Below are 20,982 nucleotides of genomic sequence, written 5' to 3'. Positions count from 1 at the left end.
CTATATACATAAATATTTATTTATATATAATATGTAAATTGCATTCTTATATGGAGAGAGAGACAATTGAACAGGGAGAGATACACAGAAATAACTCAGTGATTCATTCTGCACATATCCTGTATACTCTGCTAGGTATTGGGTATATGGAAACAGAAGATAAAAATAGCTGTTATTAAGGTATTTCTATTCTACTGGAGGGAAACAATAAGTAAACACAGAAATAAATGTAAAATATACACATAACCCAGTAGGTCCTGAAGATCTTTATCCCAACACCCATTCTCACAGATTAATTTCAGATTTTGGAACAAGGCTATATCTCCCCTCAAAGTTCTAGCCTAACCCACACCTGAGGAATTAGGGGTGATTTTCTAATGCTGTTGGCTAAATTTTCCACTGATATGCTTCCTGTCCTGCTCCCCTCCTCCCCAAATATATTAGCAGTTAAGAATCAGCCTTCAATGGATGCCCATCAATTGGAGAATGGTTGAGTAAATTGTGGTATATGAATGTTATGGAATATTATTGTTCTGTTCACAGCAACTCCAGGCCAAAATGCTCCTCTTCCTCCGCTTCCCCCAGCAATTCAAGAGACATAGAAGGATTGTCCTCTCCTCACTCTCAGTTCACTGAAATGTCTATCCCCAGTGCTAATGACCTCAATATTCATATATAGATAAGCATCACTTCACTCCATCAAATGACTTTCAAAGATTTTCTCTTTAATTTTTTAAATAACAAGCATTTTTATCTATTGTTCCTTCCATCATTCTGCTCCCCAATGACAAAAAACACTTCAAAACATATCTACATGATCCAATAAAACAAAATCCCATGTTAGCCATGTTTGAAAATGTATAAATCTTTCTAGATTTCAAATTAATCATCTTTCTGAGAAATGAGGTGAATGGCATGCTTCATTTTGGAATTGTGATTTATTATTGCATTGATCAGGATTCTAAGTCCTTTGTTTTTGACTCTTCCTTTATTCATAGATTTAAAATGGAATTTCTTCCTTGTTCCTCTGATTTGTTTATTCTGTGATTTTTTGGGGGGTGGGTGGGGATGGGGATGGGAATAGATAGGGAAGACATTAAAGTTGGGTGCCTTGTTCCCAGTCTCACAACTATTATCATGTGTCCCGACTCCAGGGCCAATGTTCTATCCACTCCACTGCACCACCTAGCGGTCCCAGCTGTAATTTAAAAAAATATCTAAGTCAAACCCATTTGGAATTTATACTGGTATATGATAGAAGGTAGAAGTCTAAAACAATTTATGCCATGTTCCATTTTCTCGGAATTTTTTTTTTTGTCAAATAGCAAGTTCTTTCCTTAGTATATGGGATATTTGGGTTTACCAAATACTGTGCTAATCTATTTTTTTTTTTTGCTTCCTTTTTTATGCAATGTACTTTATCTCTTCTATTGATAAATTCCCTTCTCCACATCATGTTTGTTTGTTTGTTTGTTGTTGTTGTTGTTTTCTGAGGTAATTGGGGTTAAATGACTTGCCCAGGGTCCTTCCTTAGGTCCTCCTGACTTCAGGGATGGTGCTCTATCCACTGTGCCACCTAGCTTCACCCCCCTTCCCTTTTTTAAAACAATTACTACTGCATAGCATAGTGTGTATCATGTAGCATACATAGTATATGCTTAACAAATAATAACTGATTACCAAACTGTTTAAATGATTACTGTTTTGTAGCACAGGTTGAAATCTGGTACAGATAGACCTCCTTTTTCCTACTTAAAAAATATTACCCTTGAAATTGTTTATCTTTTGTCCCTTCATATAAATTTTGCTATTTTTTCTGGCTTTGTAAAATATTCTTTTGAGTTCTATTAACATGGCATAGAATAAATAAAGTAATTTAGAAAGTATTGTCATTATATTGGCTTGAATTGTCCTTGAGTAAAGTTTCTTCAATGATTTAGGTTTGTCATTGTTTAACCAAAAAACATTTTATAGTTAGATTTATATGGTCCTAGGGTGAATCTGTAGATATACTACTAAATATTTTATAGCTTCTGTAATTGTTTTGAATGGTATATCTTTTTCTAAATTTTCTTACTTGATTTTGTTAGTAATATATAAGAATGCTGATGACTTATGTGGATCTAATATCTTATAATTGTGCTGAAGTTATTTTAGTTAATTTTTAGTTGGCTTCTAAATATATTATATATATATATCTGTAAAGCTAGATAATTTTGCTTTCTCTTTGCTTCTCTTGTCTTATACTTGTAGCTAATAGTATGCTAAATATTATTGATGCTGATGGATATCTTTGCTTTATCCTTGATCTTATTAGAAAGTCCTCTAAGTTTTCTTGAATGCATATCATGCTTTACCTGTCTAAGGATATAAACAGACAATTCTCAAGGGAAGAAACCTAGATGCTCATATTAAAAAAATGCTTGAAATCACTACTAATTAATGAAATAAAAATTAAAACAATTCTGACATGTTATTTCATATTCATTAGAGTGGCAAAAATGACCCAAAAAATCATAAATGTTGGAGGAGCTATGGGAAAATAGACACATTGATAACATTGTGGATAGACTAGAGAATTGATAGAAACATTCTTGGAAGTAATTTAAAATTATAATGAAAAAGTTACTAAACAATGTATGATCAGCCATAACATTATCTATACCAAAAGAACTCAAAGAAAGAGGATAGAGTCCCACAGGTACAAAAATATTTATAGCATTTTTTTTTGGTTTTTTTTTTTTTTTTTTGTGATAGCAAAAAAGTGGGAAATTAAAGAGATGCCTATTAATTGAGAAATGTCAAATAAGTTGTGATATATGAATGTCATGGAATACTGTAAGAAATGAGGAAATAAGAGGATTTTAAAAAGACATGGAAACACTTAGGTGAATTGATGTAGAGTGAAGTAAGCAGAACCAAAAGAATGCTTTATATTATAACATCAATATTGTAAAATCAACCATATTAAAGATTTATTATGATGAAGAATGAAATGAACAGAATCAGGATAACAATTTGCATAAGAACAATAATACTATAAAAACCAAGTAATTTTGTTATTAGAACTATGATCAATAATAATGACCATTTGTGTTTCCAGAAGATAATAGTAAAACATATTCATGTCAGAAAGGTGATGAATTTAAGGTACAGAAAGACACACAACACATATGTACAAATATATCCAACAAATATATCCAAATATATTTGTTACAACGATTTTCTTTTTTTGTCAATGAGAAGGGAGATGATGGGGGGAAAATAGATTTCTGATGATTTTTTGAAACAGAAATAAGTAAATCTAGAGATGTGTGAAATTTTGCATACTTTCAGCTGTGGATATTATTATTTGTTTTACTTTATTAGAAGAGAATTCTCATAGCGTGGGAACTAATCTCGAAATGTAAAAACAAAATGTCAATAAAACTTTTTAAAAGTACTAATTATAGGGGCAGCTAGGTGGTGCAGTGGGTAGAGCACCAGCCCTGAAATCAGGAGGACCTGAATTCAAATTTGACCTCAAACACTTAGTACTTCCTACTTGTGTGACCCTAGGCAAGTCACTTAACCCCAATTGCCTCGGGGGTGGGGTAGGTGGGATACTAATTATATTAGGGAAACATCCACTTATTCCTGTGATTTATAGGTTTTTTTTTTTGTTATGTTTTTTAAAAATAGAAATGTGTTAGATTTTGTCAAAAGCTCTTTCAGCATCTATTGATATAATCATGATTTTATTATCTATATTATTAACATTGTATATTGTAGTTATAGTCTTTACTTTGAACCAATTCTACATTTTTGGTTGGAATCCAAACTAGCTATCATGCATAATATTTTTAATATGTTGCTGTGCCATACTTGCTAATAATTTATTCACATTTTTTGCATTAATGTTTGTTGGGGATATTGGTCTGTAGTATTCTGTACATTGTCTCTTCCTAGTTTAGGTTTCATGATCATAATTGTATCAAGGAAAAGATTAGAAGGATATCTTATTATTGTAAATAGTCTGTTGGAATGGTCATTTGAATTTTTGCTAGAATTTACTTAATCCCCCTGGTTCTGGATTTTTTTTTCTTTAGGCATTAATGTAAGGCTTGTCCAACTTCTTTTATTGATAAAGGGTGCTTTACATTTTTTTCATTAACCTGGGTATTTTAAATATTTTTAAACATTCATGTGTTTCTTCTAAGTTGTCATTTTGTAGGCATATAATTGGGCAAATTAGCTTCTAATAATTTCTTTTATTTCCTGTTCAATATTTCCTAGTTCTTTTTTTTTTCTTTCATTTTTGATAGCAACAAGTTAGTTTTCTATCAGTCTTAATCAGATTATTTAGCTGCTTGTCTAGATAATTGTTTTAAAATTTATCCCTAGTTTTATTTATTAACTCAAAGGATTTTTGCTTTTAATTGTGTTAATCTCTTCTTTAGTCAAATTTCTTATACTGAGTTAATGCCTATGATTGAGATGTATTCAAAAGTTAAAATAATTAAACTAAAATGAAGTGAAAATTTACGTACCCTGTATACTTATTGTGTATCTAATTTATATTTTAATATATTTAACATCTACTGGTCATCCTGCCATCTGGGGGAGGGGGTGGGTGGAAGGAGGGGAAAAATTGGAACAAGAGGTTTGGCAATTGTCAATGCTGTAAAGTTACCCATACATATAACCTGTAAATAAAAGGCTATTAAAAAATAGAGACATGAAGGACACTAACAACTGGGAGAATCAGGAGAAGCTATTCAGATAAAAGGATAAATTTATTTAGTCTTCCAAGGGAAACTCTTACTTTCAGATTTAACAATAATAGAAAGGGTTAAAGGACAACTAAATGTCAAAAGGTATAGAACCCTAGGCCTGGAGTCAGAAAGACTTTTCCAAGTTCAGATCTAGCCTCAGACATTTACCAGGTGTGACCCTGGGCAAGTCACTTAACCCAGTTTGCTTCAGTTTCCTTATCTGTTAAATGAGCTGAAGAAGGAAATGGCAAACCACTCCACTATCTTTGCCAACAAAAACTCTCAAAGGGGATTTGAAGAGTTGAACAAGACTAAAATAACTGAACAACAAGAAAGAGTAAATGTAAAAGCTGGGATTCTGGTCCAAGGGTTACATAGGCTCTTTACTATTTAGGGACTGTTTTTTTTTTTTTTCTACAGAAGTATTGATCAAGCAATTTTAGATATTTCTATTCTCCATAGATCTATATGGAGAGAACTCACATGGTCACATATGACCTGTCAGTCTGGTGAGGGTAAGACTTCTGTAGCTGAAAGTAGCAACAGTTTCTTAGAGAAGTAGTAGTGTATAGGTAACATTATAACTCCTTTGTTACCTTTGTAACATTATAACTTCCTGGTCTGGGAGGGAATCTATTTGGGCTCTAACTAGTCTGTTTGTCATTTACTAACAGTATCCCAGAATTAGACAGCATTACAGACTGAAAGCAACAAGTAACTTCATCAAGTTTACAGAGAATGCAGAAATGGAACCTAGATCTTCATAGTTGCATTTGTGGGAACTGGGACTCACACTGAAGTCTTTTGACTCCAAGTCCAGTTATCTTTTAATTAGATCATGTTTCTTCCCTTTCAGGGCCTATTTCCTTAACTAGAAAATACTAAAAATATAGGATTAAGGGAATGCCCTCTCTTCTTTTTTGATCCAGTTCAAGTCTTTCTCTCTTCCATGAAGCCCTTGGGATTACTTTGATTGAAAGTGACTTCTCTATTCTCAGATTTTCCTTAAGAATTCTGAATCATTTGAACAGGTTGAATTTGAGCTCCTTGAAAGTAGGTACCAATTAGGGAGTGCAGGGAGTCTTTTGATTGGCTGGACTTTATCCCTTTCATGCCCATTAAACTCTAGTGCCTACAGTGAATATAAATATTTCTATTTCATATGTAAAGATTCTCACAATGTGGCCTCTTTTTGCCTTTCTAGCCATTTTATACATTATTCCCCTTCATGGACTTTGCCATCTAGTTATCCTGACCTATTTGCGGTTCCACACATGGGACAATTCATCTCCTGGGTGCTGGGAACCAGAGTTGACTGTTTGGGGCTTTATCCTTGGACACAGAAATTTAGGGAGAGATAACTAAATTTTTCCCTTTTCCAGAGCTGTGAGTCAGTCAATAAGCATTTATTGTTTATGAAGCACAAGAAATGCAAAGAAATTTATGCCCTTATGTAGCGCTTGTATCAGTGGGGAAGACAACATACAGATAACCATGTAAATATCAGATATTTGTTGTTCAATCATGTCCTTCTGACCTCTTTTATCTCCTGAGGTCTGTCCAACCTCATGTTCATTGTTTCCATGATACTACCTATCTATCTCATCCTCTGCCATCCTCTTTTACATAAGAGGTGGTTGTTTAATCTTTTCATATCTTGTTTGACCACATGCAGCTTATCTTGGTTCATAGAGTTTACATTCCAGGATCATACCTAATATTGATTTTTATAACACCGGATTTTCCTTCCATCACCAAGACACATCTCACCAGACCTTTCAGCGTGGTCCAGTTGTTTCATTAATATCTGAGCTACTTGTAGTATATCTTTTTCATTTTAATACAGTTTGTCCGGTATCCTTTAATATAGTCTATACAGTTATTGGAGTGATTTGTCATACTACTCTAATAGATCACCTGAAATCTTTACTACACCCAGGCAGTCTTGGGTAACCTCTGCATGGCATAGCTCCTCATTTCAGTGAGCTTCACAAGCCCCTTAACCACAATAAATAGATAAAGGTACTGTAAATGGGAAGGAATATCAGGTGGAAGGAACTCAAAGAAAGGGGGTGAACTCTTGCATATGGTGCGTTTTGGATCTAGTTTTGAAAGAAACCAGTAGGTGAATTGAGGAGGGATTGTATTTCAAGTATAAGAAACAACGACTAAAAAGGCATGGATTTGGGAGATGAAATGAAGAGAAAGGGGAAGAGCTTCGTTTCAAGTGAAAAGGACCCCGTGTTGTTCCATTTTGGAGTACCTGGAGCAGGTGGAAACTACCTATCTTGGTGCTTAAGTCGCAGGAATAGTCAAAATAGAAGCTAACACCATGGGGAGCTCTTCCTGGACACGCTGGATACCCTCTCTGACCTACCCCGGCTTTTCCAGAATCTCTGACTCTTTCCTACTGTCTCGGGATCCTTCTCCCCATCCTTTCTGTTTCTTTCCTTTCCTTTGGGTGCTGAGGACTCCTCTAGTTCATCGACCGAATTTATTTTAAAAAATTTATTGGGAAGCACCCGAGCGTGCTTTGTGAGATTTGGTCTGAGTGTCAGAATTGTTAGTTACAATTTTTTTGTAGCTTTGGATAAACTGGGATGGAACTCCCATAGTGTAGCTCCGTGGGAGAACCATCTATAGGCGATCAGGTCCTTTCTACCCACAATGCACAATGCCCCAGATAGGCTTCACTAGATAGTCTTGCCATTATTAAACATGGCAGCAAGTGCGTAATAGCCGAGCCTGGTCACATGGTCCCATCCCCTTAGAATTAATTTGACCACTCAGAAGGGCTTTCACTCGCATCGACGTAGACTTTACCCAATGAAACACTAGGATCGTCCCTTCCCCCTCTGTAACTTGCGCGGTTAAAACCAATAAGCCAATCAGAACTTAGTCCCTTCTGAGTGAAAGGCCAACAGCCCAGTGAAGGAGGCAAGTTGGCTGGGAAGTTTGGAGGTGGTGCACCAACTTTAGGAGGAAGAGAAAGAAGAAGGAAGGCGGTTTCCGCTCGAGCGCGAGATCTTGCCTTAGTTAACTCTTGGCTTGGAACGCGTGTAGGTGCCCGGGGAGAAGCGTTTAACTTAGAGGTAAGCGGCGGAGGAGGGGGCGCGGGCCGTTAAGGGACAAGGCTCGGGCTGCGCCGGAGCGGGGACGGGCAGGAAAGGGCTTTGGGGGCTGAAATTGAGGCGGCATGCACGAGGCGAGCCTGAGATGGCCGGGGCCTAGGAGGAGTGGAAACTGCGCGCGCCGCCGCGCGCCGGGCAGGGGCAGGGGCGGGGGCGGAGTCGAAGTCGGGGCTGGGGGCGCGCGCGCGCCACCGCGGGGGCCGGCCGACCGTTGGGGCCCCGGCTAGGGAAGGCGCTCGGCCCGCATGGGCTTTACAACTGTAAAGGGCCTAGCGCCTCCTGCCGCGTTCACTCCCTGCTCTCGCGAAACTACAGGGGAGCAGTCCCCAAAACTGATGCACCCCGAGACCCGATGGGGGGGGGCGAAGGAAAAGGCTCGAGGCTGCATTGGATTGAGGGTCATCCAGAGCAAGCCTCCCGCACCTCTCCATGCTGCCGACGACCCCCTCTCCATGCTTGTGTTTTATGGGGAGCCCCCCATATTTGTGCTTTGGTGGGGATCCCCCGCATGCACAAGCTTTAGTGAACCCTACCGGGAAATATCCATTCCTTGACTGGACCCTTTCGTGTCTGTCATCCTGTTTCGTGCGGTCCTCTCTTGTGCGGATTGGACAAAATGTCTGACTCCAGGTCTTTATGTCTAAGTAATTGGTTTAGACAGCTGGGATTTCATGAATGGGCGCTCTCACTTTTGCAACTGTTATTCCTCTTCTCCCTGGGGACTTAGTGAATTACAGTGACTGAAAATAACAACCCCATGCCCATCCTCACCATAAATAAGCAAGCCTCCAGTTGTGGCAGTTCCATATGTTTGATTCCTTAAGTACCTTTTCAATAACTTGCCAGATATTTTTTTCCCGCTGGTGTAGGTTTGGAGTCTCTCGCTATTTGAGGGATTTTGATTTGATCTATGATATAAACAGGAAATTTTTTCAAAGTAGTAGCAAGTTCACTTGGAGAGATGGGTTTTAATGTCGTTTACAAGTCTTGTAGACTTGTGGGAAATTTTCTATAAATGGACATGAGAAAACTTTTTAGAGGTTTCTTAGGAATTCGAGAGGATGGATGGAGGGAAAGAATGTGAAACTAATAATTAAAAGTTAAAAATAATTGGTTGGTTTATAAATTCCAAGGCGCTTATGAGACTTACGCAACAACCATTCAGGCTAATACAGGGTCAAAAGAGAATGGAAAGGCTTATGTGATGAGTGACTTTTCTAAATTTTTCCTATTGTTCTTTAAAGTTATAATTGCCATCTTAAGTTACATATCCATTAGGGGCTCATAAATTGTAACTTCTTTAAGCTGAGCACCTAGTTCCTTGTGGATAAGAGCCAGCAACCTGTAGCTAGATTCTGAGGCCTATAAAATTTTAAGTAGCTTGAGACAGAATCTCAGGAGAAAGAAAACGTAATATTCTTGATGACTGAAAGAATATTTTTTCATCTTTATTATTGGAATCCCAAAGGTGGGAGGATAACAATAGATATTTCTGGTATTGAGAGAGAAAGGTATTGCTAGAGGTTTTGTTGTTTTGTTTTAATCGAGCAAAAAGACAGTGTTGCAAGTCTAAGGAAAGAAGACACCTCTTTGTCTTGTCTTTGTCTTCCTCTTTGTGGATTTGAAGTTGCCAGGATTTGTGACAGAGAATGTTGGGTTTTTTTTAAACTACAAGGCTTTGTCATGAATACATTTTAACACATGGCTTAAAATAAAAATAAGTACTGTCTTTTAATTGGATTCTTGTTTTCAAGCTCTGTTAACCTAATTAAGAAGCTTAGGGGATAGAAATAGGACTTATCTTGTATTTACTGGAATAGATCTACAACTTGGCAAGAGGCCCCTTAATCAAAGTATTAGACTGTGTGATATGAGTCCCAAATAGAGGGAGAAAGGGCAATTTTAAGTTGGGGCTCTATAGTAGCAGTCTGTCTAATCTTAGCACTGAACTGTACTTTTCTACCTTATGGCACTCTCTAAATGGTCTTTGTCCTGCCTAGGTGGTGAATTTTCCCCAGCTGGGGCTCAGAGTACTTATCCCACCTTCCCTCAGATTGCAGACAGATATTGAACACAAGGACTCAAATATTTATTGGTTGCCAGGTAGAAATGGACTTGATGAGGGCAGGATTCATAATGCTTGCTGGTATCTTTAATTTGAGGAGTTAGAATTTCTAATAAATTCTAATGGACAGCGCAAAATGACTTTTTGGTCTCTTGGTGTATTGAGGGATTGAAAATGATCTAATTTTTTTTTTGTCTTGATTTTATGTGATTGACCCATGTTCTTTCTCTCTCAGTTGCTGTTAGAGAGGCTGGTATTGTCCGTTCTTCCTTCCCTCTGTTGATGAGACTATAACTTCTCTCCTCAGGACAGAATGGCTGAACAAGACGTAGAAAATGAACTGCTTGATTATGAAGAGGATGAGGAGCCCCAGCCCATGACAGAGAGCACGCCCACCCCTGCTAAGAAAGACGTGAAGGGCTCCTATGTCTCCATTCATAGCTCAGGCTTTAGGGATTTCCTTCTGAAGCCAGAGCTCCTGAGGGCTATTGTGGACTGTGGCTTTGAGCATCCATCTGAAGGTAGGCCTTTTCTCCTTCTCATCTTCATAATCCCAGCTATTCACAGAAGTAGGGTAACATTTATGATTTATAATAATGGCTAATATTTATACAGCACTGTTAAGTTTGCAAAATGCTTTACATGTATTATCTGATTTTTAAAATTTGTTCATCTAAAACAGCAATTATTTAGTCTCTATGGTAAAGACATCAAAAACTAATTAGAAATTACCTCCCTCTGTTCCCCTTCCCACTTCCATTACTGGTGATATGTACTTAGGCAACTCCTTAGTTGTTTTCTGTCTTATGAAAATCTTTCTTTAGCCCTTCACTCCTCGAGAACTGAAGAGCTCTATTGAAGTCTTTTCTGATTAGGTGTTCTCAATTCTTTACTTTGGGCCTGCTCAGTTTACTAGAATGAAGACTTATAAGAACTTATTTTCTCACTTAACAATAATTCCTTATTTTTGCTTAGCACCTTTTGCTTGCATTATCCCATTCTCCCACCAATCCTGTGAGGTAGGCAAGTTAGATATAATCATGTCCGTTTAATAGATTGGGAGGATGTGTCTTAGATTGCTTAAATGATTTGCCTAAAGTGACACAATGAGCCCATTGCAGAGCTGGGATAAGAAGTTGGGTCTTCTGATTCCAAGACCATTAATCTTCACAGCATATTCCCCTACTTAGAGGAATACTATTTCTTTCTCAGTCCAGCATGAATGTATTCCCCAAGCCATATTGGGAATGGATGTCCTGTGCCAAGCCAAGTCTGGAATGGGCAAGACTGCAGTCTTTGTGTTGGCTACCCTGCAGCAGATCGAGCCTGTGGATGGACAGGTATGGACATAGGAGGTGGGAAGGGTGTGTCTGTCTGTCTGTCCTTTACAGTGAGTAAGAAGCCTTAGCAGTTGTGGCAAGAACTTCTCTTTCATTCTTTTACTTCCATTATTTTCCTGGGAGATAAGAAGTAGATGAGCCCTTTAAAGATGCTCTTCAAATTTTTATGGAATTCATTTAAATTACAACTTTGTTTTCAGTCTTATTAGACTGTGAAAGAGAGATGAAAGGGAGCTAGATTCCAGAATTCCACTTTTTTATACATCCCTTATGTATTTAAATTAAATACACATTTTGGCAGTGAAGATTGCAAAACTTCTCTGTGAATTCTGCCATTGTTTTTCCATGAATTCTTCCATAGAAGGCTCCAGTGTGCTGGAGATTCTCTACTTTTTCTGTTTTGTGGGTCCCAGGACAGTCCATGGGCTGTGTGCCATGGGACAAGTACATCTCCTTTTCTGAACATAAGCTTCTCTATTTTTTAAAAAAAAAATTTTTTTTGTTATACATATATTAACTTTCTAAAAATACGTATTTCTTTATGAATCATGTTGGGAGGGAAAACATGAGAGAGGGGGAACAGAAAAACAGATAAAAGAAGTGAACATAGCATGTGTTGATTCACATTCAATCCTTTTTCTGGATGCAGATGGTGTTGTCTATCCAAAGTTTATTGGGGCTGCCTTGGAATAAGCTTCTTTAATGATCTCTTGTGACACATCTTGGGCATGGGTAGCCAGCCTTCTTGTGTTCTGGCATAAGATGTGTTTGCTCCATTAACTTTTGAATCATCTTCAACTGTAAGGTAGCTAGGTGTAGAATAGGGGGTTGGTAGGATCCATCCTCAAGAAAAGGCTTTACTTAAAAGACCTGATGATCCCTTGCTGTCTGTGTGGTAGAGGAGGTTCTTGTTCAGTGGCTTCAGCTGCTCTACATGAATACAACTATTCCTTCTTCTCTTTATTTCTTAAAAGGCTTCCTAATTTCTTTCCTGAGCTAGGAGGCTATCATTCCCCAAACCCATGATCCAGTCTTATCTAGATTGTATATAGGTTGTTTCCCCTGTCAGAGATCAGGGGTTCTTTCCCTTTTGTCTTTGTATCCCTTGGGCCTGCATGTGGTATGCTCTTGTTGATTGGTTGGTGGTCTCTGAGATCTCTTCCGTGATCCAGCCAGTCAGGATGGAGCGAAGAGAGCAAGCTCTTCTCAGAGTGTGGCCTTCTTTCTCCTACCTCTGGGCCCTTGTGCAAACCGTCTCCCAGACCTAGAGGACAGTCCTCATATCTCAAAAGTGTTTTTCTTCCAAGGCTCACCTAAGGTGTCAACTTCCTTTTCTGTTCCCTCAGATGATTGTACTTAGATATCTTTGAACATGCTGTAGATAACCCTAATAAAATGGAAGCTCCACAAGGGTCACATTTTATTCATCCCTATTAGCCCCATTGCCAGTACTTAGGAACTTGCTATTATTTATTATCTTGACTAGATTTTTCTCTTTTATGGCTTATTTGATCAGAATAATATGGAATATTTGATCAGAATCAGAGGATCTTTGAGCCATTTCTGTAATTATGTATAGCCTTTATTTCAAATGTGGGGCAGCATATTTCCTTTTAATGGTAGATATATTTTGTATGTCTAGATCTTTTTTCCTTCCATCAAGTTTCTTTAAGGCATGTGTTCTATACTTGGAGAAAAGCAAGAAGTACCATTTTTGTGGTGGTCTTGGGTATTGAATACAAGAAATAATAAAACATGTGACAGTGCCAGAGCTATTAGCTAGGCCATTTATGGTTTTTGTCTCTGCAGGTAACCGTTCTTGTCATGTGCCACACTCGGGAGTTGGCCTTCCAGATCAGTAAGGAGTATGAGCGCTTCTCCAAATATATGCCCAGTGTCAAGGTAAGTTCTGGGTGCTGAGATGATTGAGGCTGCTACTGTAGTAACCTTTAAGTTTAATTAGACAGGATCCTCTTAACTATTTGCTAGAAAGGAATTTTTCCCACCACATTTTGGAGTCATTGGGTGTCCCTCAGTCCCTGGTGCCTTCAATTCTGTTGCTTGGTCAATATTACAAAACTTGGCCACCATGCTGCCTTTGAGGTTTGCCATCATTTATCTTTAAAAGCCTAATGAATTATGCACTGTCTCCAGAGACACAGAGTTGGAATCCCAACCCTGATGTTTCTTTTAAATGTGTATCAGTTAATGGCCCAGCAGAGACCTCGATGGGGCTCTGGGCCTGAGGCTGATCTGCTGGACCATAGCAACTCCTCTCCTCTCACAAGTGAAGGCAACCTCTTACTGTGTTTCTCCTGTAGGGGTTGGTTCTGTGGTCTTTAGTGACAAGTGCTTATCTAGGCAAGGGACAACCCAAAGTCCTCAGCCATAAAACAGCCTTTGTGTTTGGGGACAGGCAAAGAGCCTTTTGTCCAAGGAGTTTCAGAGTTCTGTGTGCTTATATGATGCAGGGATGTTATCAGCGTTCCCAACTTCTCTACATATATTTTGCAGGTCTCTGTGTTCTTTGGTGGCCTCTCGATCAAGAAGGATGAAGATGTTCTGAAGAAGAACTGCCCTCATGTAGTTGTGGGGACGCCCGGCCGGATTCTGGCCTTAGTACGCAACAAGAGTCTCAATCTGAAAAATGTGAAGCACTTTGTACTCGATGAGTGTGACAAGATGCTGGAACAGCTTGGTGAGTCTCCATTTACCGTTTCTGCCGTCCTTGTCCCCTGCAGCTTGGCATCCTGGGTTCTGAAAGAACCAGGGGAGTGCACTGTTGCTGTATGTCTGTTCTTGGTCAGGCAGTTGGGACTAGAGCAATGCAATCATACCTGGTGCTCTCCTCGCACCTCGGCCCTTCCCTATCAATTCAGGGGAACATTTAGGGTCCCCCTCCATGCTTGGTCCAGCCTATTCAATTTCCAGGCATTTCCCCTTAGAGCCATGGAGTTGACCCAATTTTCCCCTAAGTCAGTGTCTGTTTTCAGCCATTTGGCTGATTCAGACTGAGGCTGAACTCTGCCTTGGGGAACCACAAGGACAGATGGGGGCCATTGGGTACTTGGGAAGAGGCCAGGATCCTCATTTCCCAAAGAACAACCTCCCTCCTCTCAGCCCCCAACCCCAAACATAAAAAATTCTTTACGAGTTGGAAGGGAACTTTGAGACCATCTAGTTCAACTCTATAAAAAAATCTCTTCTGCCAACCATCATGGTCATCTAACTTTTGCTTAGAGACTTCTAGTGTGGAAGTCTTTTGTTAAAAAACTCTGTCAAGCCTAAATTTGTCTTGAGTGCAACTTCCTTTCTCTTCCTGGTCATGCCCCTGGAGGAAGTGTGAAGGCAGAGCATTAATGTGCACCTGGCAGAAGGACTTTCTGGCCTCTTGTGACATTGTCTAGAACTTTGGGGTTCCAAGTAGAAAAAGCACTCGATTAGGAATCAACTTCTTTGGAGGTTCAAATCCTGTTCTTCCTTATTAGTTGGTGAATTTGAGCAAGTCAATGAACCCCCTCTCGACCTAAATTTCATCTCGAATGAGGGCATTGGACTAGATGACCTCAATGGGTTCCTTCTACCTCTAAAGCCTACATTCCTTTGACCTAGGTATACTGACCCATAATCCTTCTAGCTTATTTTTTATTTATGTCTCTTGAGTCAGGGAAAAGCATTGGGAGCAAGGGGAAAACTAGGGGAACTTGAAATCTCCCAAATTCCTGGCTCTGAATGCATCCCAGGCCAGGCTTTCTGCAGAGGCAAGGCTTAGCAGCAACAATCTGCTATAATTTGGCCCCAAGTCAGGAGGGACCGTGAGAAGTTAGGTATGTGTCTTAAGTGTGTCTGAAGTGCCAACTGCAGCTAGAATCCCAGCAGCTGTCTCTACCTCAGGCTGCCCTACCCCGAGGCCGTGACACGAGGTACACGGGCGCAGCTGGGTTCCCCACTGACAGCGTGTGTAAGTCAAAGTACCGCTCCTTCTTACACCCATCTCTTCCCTGCCATTCCCTGCTGTCACCTCACAGCCCAGAGGGCAGCAGGCGTGGGCCTTGGTCCCAAGACATTTTCCCTCCTAGGTCCTGTGCCTTCTCAGCCCACATCTTGTGTTTGCTGGGGTTGGGGCGGGGCTCGGGGACGAGAGTGCGGGCGAATGGTTTTTGGTGTGTGGGGAGGCCTTGGCCGGCAGGGACCTGACGCCCTCTGGGCTTTCTTTCCTGCAGACATGCGCCGGGACGTTCAGGAGATCTTCCGCTTGACACCCCACGAGAAGCAGTGCATGATGTTCAGTGCCACGCTGAGTAAGGAGATAAGACCCGTCTGCAGAAAGTTCATGCAGGATGTGAGTGCGAAGAGAACATGCCCCCAGCCCAGCTCACCAGAGGAGAAACCCCCCTTAGCCCCGGCTGCTTTTCGCCCCTCACCTGGGAGTGGGGCCTGCCACAGGCTGGACTGTGCTTGGGAGCAGCCAGGAGTGGCTTAGCTGCCCGCCCTCCCCGACGACAGAGAGGCAAGAGGCCACGTGGTGTAGTGGAGACAGAGCAGTGGACTGAGTCAGAGCTGGGTCTAAACCTGGCATTAACTCGCTGTGTGCCCGTGAGCGAGTCACAGCCCCTCTGGCTCATCTGTAAAATGATGGGGTTGGACTAAGTGATTTCCAATACCATAATGGTTCTGTGACTCTGAGCTCTTAACACTGAACAGGTGAGCCCTGCTCTTCTCCCCTCCCTGGGTGAGAGGGTGCAGGGAAGGGGCCTGGCTGCCTCTAAAGGTTGCTCAGTGCCTGACCTGCTGCGTCACAGGGTCCCTGGGATCAGAGTTCCCCATGGTGGAGTGGTGCATCCTGGGGACTAGGGTCTCTCTCTCTGCCAAGGTTGGGGGGGGGGGTCCCTGTGCCTTCAGGAGCAGACACCAGCTTTCCCCGGTCTCAGTTTCTTCCCTTCCTTTTCTACTACCCCCCATCGAAATCCCCCATGCCTCTAGCTGATGCACCCCCATCTTTGCTGAGTATGGACTAGCATTCAAACGCAACCCCTTCAGAACGGGATCAAACGCAGAACACTGGGCTTGCTTTTTGTCACAGCGTTTGTCCCGCTCTGTTCTGTGAGGCAGGGAACCTCTCAGGGAGCCCGGTGTGGAAGTGTAAGAATTCCCATCCTTCTTCCTCACAGCCAATGGAAGTTTTTGTGGACGATGAGACAAAATTGACACTGCACGGACTACAGCAGTACTATGTGAAGCTTAAGGACAGCGAGAAAAACAGAAAACTCTTTGATCTCTTGGATGTGCTGGAGTTTAACCAGGTGATGCCTCCGTGCTGAGTCAAACTGGGGGTAGGAGCCCTGGGACTGCGACTGCCCTGACCTCCAAGGGTGGGCTGCAGGGTCTGACGAGATCTCTCTCTCCTATTTAGGTGGTGATCTTTGTGAAGTCAGTGCAGCGCTGTGTAGCGTTGGCGCAGCTCCTAGTAGAACAGAACTTCCCAGCCATTGCCATCCATAGAGGAATGGCTCAGGAGGAGAGGTGAGCTTCCATGGAGTAGTAGTAGTCGTGCTCACGGCTCACCCGTCAGTAGTGCTGCTGTTTCCCTAGAATATAAGCTCCTTGAGGGCAGTGCCTACCACATAGGGAGCACTGAATGGTGCTTGTTTACTTGGCTTGAAAGTGTGTTTCTCCCTATCCTGTGAAATCCATTTTATAGCTAGAGAAAGAGTTGTGACACCCAGCTCATGGGGAGTAGAACTAGGATTTGAATTTAGGTCTCCAGGTTCAAAGTCTTCTCTGCACTCAGTATTGAATACTTTGTATTCAGTTTCCTAATCATTGAGAAATAAAGATAAAGGGTGTGGGGGGAGGGGGAGAGAGAAGGACAGCTATGGGTTAAAGGTGGGCTAGGGTATAATGATCTTATCTCAGTAATTAGACAGTGTGAGTGTCTGTCTGAAGGAAAGACTGTCTAGGGAGAGCACTTGCTTTCTGTCTCGTCTGTGTCTCAGCTTTTGAAATTTACTCATGACTCTCCTCTGTCCTTCCCAAATTCCAGATTATCACGATATCAACAGTTCAAGGATTTTCAGCGGCGGATCCTGGTGGCCACCAATCTCTTTGGCCGAGGCATGGATATTGAGCGGGTCAATATAGTCTTCAATTATGACATGCCCGAGGACTCCGATACCTACCTGCACCGGGTAAGAGCTTGCCCTCAGTGTTGACTGTAGTCCTCAGCAGGGCAGCCAGTGCTTACCCCTGAGGGTAAGGGTTTGGGGGAAGGCCGGCGTAGGAGTTGGGAGCCATCTTGTCAGAGTTAGGATTAAAGCTCACCTGCTCCAGTCGTAGCATGAGGTAAGAAAACATGTCTTAAGTTTGCCAGTGTCACCCTGACTGTACCTGCCAGCATCCTCTCCACTGCTGCCCACACTTAAAGGTCTCTGCTCTAGGAGCTCAGGAAAGGATGTTCCCCTTCTGGCTCTGACGTTGCCGTCTCTGGTTTACCGCAGGTGGCCAGGGCTGGCCGGTTCGGTACCAAGGGCTTGGCCATCACTTTCGTCTCTGACGAGGGGGATGCTAAGATCCTTAATGATGTCCAGGACCGGTTTGAAGTGAATGTGGCAGAGCTGCCCGAGGAAATCGACATCTCCACATACAGTGAGTCTCTGGGCTGGGGTTTGCCAGGGTCTAGAGTATGACCGAAGTGTCTGGGGCAGCTCAGTGAAACTGGGGCAGAGCAGCACCGAGGTGGGGCCAGCTGGGGCCTCTAGAAGGAGGCAGAAAGGTTCTCAAACTAAGAATTAATTTTTTTTTTTTTTCTATTTTCTTGCAGTTGAACAAAGTCGATAACCAAGAGCCACAGACGGGACCATCAGGGTGACCCCTGCCTCCGTTTGCTGCTTTTAATGTTTTCTTTGCTAAGTGACAACGGGTATCACAACTATTTTTACTGTTTTAAAGCTGTAGATTTGTGTAAGAATAAACTTTTATTACAAAAACCTCACATCTTTTTCCTTTTTAGGAAAAAATTATTCTTTTTAGAAGGGAAGAGAGAAGCATATGAGGGTTTAGAATCCTCTTTGTGGGTATGTTGAGAATTAACATTAACTCATGCATCAACTCAACCTGTTTAATCTGAAATATCAACCTTAGAAAGCTTTAAAAAAAGATAAATATAAACAAATTTTTAAAAGTCCACTAACAGAGCTGCCTGTGCCCCCCCACTCCCTATTAGTAGATAGGGATGGGGATGAGCCCTTTTGTACCGTTTGCCTCAGTCACTGATGTCACACTCTTTCCTTAATGTGAGAAAAAGGAAATGGGGCCCAGTTCCATATCTTCTGTGATCCTGGCCTTTGGTGCCAAAGCTGGGGGAGGGAACAGAGGCCCAGACCTGGCCCAGAGAGCACCCTCCCCAGGGGGCGGGCTCTGGGGGGAGGGTATCACCAGCTGCTTGTTTCTAAGCCTGGGGAGTTTTCCTCCAGCCCTTGGGCTAGCAGGGGCTCCGTTTTGATTCCCTTGAGGTCTGGCTCTGCATTCCTAGAGCTGGGTGTCCCCTGAATGAGGCCTGCCTTGACAGGAAGATGGCCTCCCTAGGAGTAGTAGGCAAGAGGCTAGAGAAGAGGTGGCAGAATCGTTCTTTGGCATGTGCAAAAGCTGCTGTGTCCCCGTGGGGCTCGTTGGTGCCGATCACATCCCAGACTCCAGCGAGGGTCTGAGGGCCTGAGGGGGGAGAAGGGGCTTAGTAGGTCTTGGACCCGCTCCCCTGGGCCTTCTGCCCATCCCACTGATAGCCACTGCTGCCCCCTGCCCTTACCCGGCTCTGGCTCTGGCTCGTTGTAGAGGTGGAAAACTCGTTGTACTTGCTCTTGGTGACGATGCAGGCCCAGCGCCGGTATTCTTCTCGAACCTAGGGGGAATCGAGGGGGTGAGATGGTTCTTAGCTGGGGCCTTAGCCGAGGGTCACAGGCTTTAGGCCCCTTGGCCTCAACTGTTTTGTGCGATAGTTAAGCACTGGAATCCCAAGCCCCCCACCCCCTTATGTGGGCCCTTTTCTGGCCCTCCTCCTCCCTGTGCCTGAACCTGCAGTAACCTTTTGATAAGTCTGCCTGCTAAAGTCTCCACTCCAGTCTACCCTCCACTGAGCTATCCGGTTTTATTGTTCCAAGCCCAGATCCAACCATGACATCCTTGCTAGTAAATAAACCCCAGGGGCTCCCTGTTCCCTTGAGGATCAAATACAAAATCCTCTGTATCCAAAGCCCTACCCCTCCCTTTTCAGTCTCATGTTGCCCTGTACCCTGTGATCCCAGTGTACCTCAAAGGAGATGCTCCTTTTCCCAAGATGGGACATTTTCTTTGGCTGTCCCCCATACCTAAAACGCTTTGCTTCCTCATCCCCAGCTTCCTTCAAATCCTAGCTGAAATCCCTTCTTCTACAAGGTCTTTCCCAAAGCATCTTGATTTATTTCCCATTTATCCTTTTAGAGCTTGTTTGTACAGTTATCTCCTGCACTAGACAGAACAGGGATTGTCTCTTCTGTTTTTGAGCCTCCAATGCTTAGAGCTGGGCCCACTTCGTAGCAGGTGCCTTAATTAATGCTTGTTGACTGGCTGATTCTGAGACCAGAATTCATCCCATTACATCAGAGCTTTCTAAGGCTCCTCCCTGCTCATGTGCCCAGTCCCCCGCATAGGGGCTGCCCTGACCTTCTTGTTGAGAAGACAATGCAGCAGAAAGAGGAAGCAGCCTTGGAAGCAGTTGAGGATGGTGAAAATGTAGACCAGGACCTGACTCTGAGGGCCAAATAGGAACAAACCAAAAATCCAGGTACAGCCCAGGATGCAGAGTTGAGCAATGGCTGTGAAGGTCAGCATCCTGTTGGGCAAATTGCAAGACCAGACTCATAAGCCAGGCTCCCCTCTGATTGGCTAAGCCTCTCCTCCCAACAACCCAGGTGGGGGCCAGTCCTCTCCCCACCTCCACCCCCCCCCCAAAAAAAAACCCCACATTTATTACCTAGCTTTCTTTAACTTTTTCATGTCAGGGTTGATCTCTGAGAACTTCTGGGTGAGTTTCCAGACAGTGACCACAAAGATGAAGGCATTGAACTGGGGAAGAAAGCCAGACTGGGTTAATGTCCCAGGTCATCAGTACAAGGGGTGCACCTGGGAGTTGGGGGAGCCAGCTGTAAGTGGGAATCTGGGAAATGGCCAAGGGATAGGTGATGATAGGTGACTTACTGCAATGATGAGTGTAATGGGTCCTAGGAAGCTCCAGATGAAGCCATTTTTCAGGCTCAGCCAACAGCTACATGGAAGAAAGAGGAGGATACCATCAGTGAGCTCCCTGCCCAACCTCCCCCCACACCCGTGGGGAAGAAAGGGGGATGGGAAAGTGGGGGAGGCCCTGCTACCTGGAGGAAGAGGAGAGGGGAGGGGAAGTGAGGGGCCTGCTTGTCTTCCTCTCCCACCCAGGGGAAGAAAAAGAGATTGGGGGGAGCCCTGATACTTCCCTGAATGGGGTGCCCCTGCTTGTCCCATTGCCCTCACCCATAGGGAAGAGAAGAGAATGGGAGGGGGGAAAACCCATATGCCCCTTTGAGTGGGGAGGGGGGAAAGAGAAAGGGAATGAGGGGAAAAAAAGGAGAAGAGGAAAGATGAAAGGGAAAGAAGGCTGAAAAGGGGGGAAGAAGGAAGGGGAG

General features: G+C 42.7%; 2 protein-coding genes across 2 annotated transcripts in view; one reads left to right on the top strand and one right to left on the bottom strand.

Annotated features, from left to right (window-relative positions):
- The first annotated feature begins 7,666 nt into the window (after nt 1-7,666).
- Nucleotides 7,667-18,276, top strand: DDX39A (DExD-box helicase 39A). The gene is made up of 11 exons (XM_003760655.3): nt 7,667-7,846; nt 10,258-10,471; nt 11,163-11,290; nt 13,100-13,192; nt 13,805-13,988; nt 15,514-15,632; nt 16,462-16,593; nt 16,704-16,813; nt 17,334-17,478; nt 17,788-17,935; nt 18,111-18,276. The coding sequence occupies exons 2-11, from the start codon at nt 10,264-10,266 to the stop codon at nt 18,125-18,127; spliced, it is 1,284 nt and encodes a 427-aa protein (XP_003760703.1). The 5' UTR covers nt 7,667-7,846; nt 10,258-10,263; the 3' UTR covers nt 18,128-18,276.
- Nucleotides 18,277-18,393: 117 nt separating this feature from the next.
- ADGRE5 (adhesion G protein-coupled receptor E5) overlaps nt 18,394-20,982 on the bottom strand; it is a 33,833-nt gene continuing 31,244 nt past the window's right edge. Inside the window, exons 15-19 of the mRNA XM_031947706.1 lie at nt 20,522-20,588; nt 20,298-20,389; nt 19,988-20,156; nt 19,095-19,187; nt 18,394-19,000 (exon numbers count right to left, since the gene is read on the bottom strand). Of these exons, the coding sequence (XP_031803566.1) occupies nt 18,968-19,000; nt 19,095-19,187; nt 19,988-20,156; nt 20,298-20,389; nt 20,522-20,588 (454 nt within the window). The 3' untranslated portion in view covers nt 18,394-18,967. The remainder of the gene's footprint in view (nt 19,001-19,094; nt 19,188-19,987; nt 20,157-20,297; nt 20,390-20,521; nt 20,589-20,982) is intronic.

This window comes from Sarcophilus harrisii, chromosome 1 (genome assembly GCF_902635505.1).
Source record: "Sarcophilus harrisii chromosome 1, mSarHar1.11, whole genome shotgun sequence".
Classification (NCBI taxonomy): Eukaryota; Metazoa; Chordata; class Mammalia; order Dasyuromorphia; family Dasyuridae; genus Sarcophilus; species Sarcophilus harrisii.
Note: the sequence above shows the minus strand (reverse complement) of the source record. Positions and strands in the feature narration are given on the sequence as shown.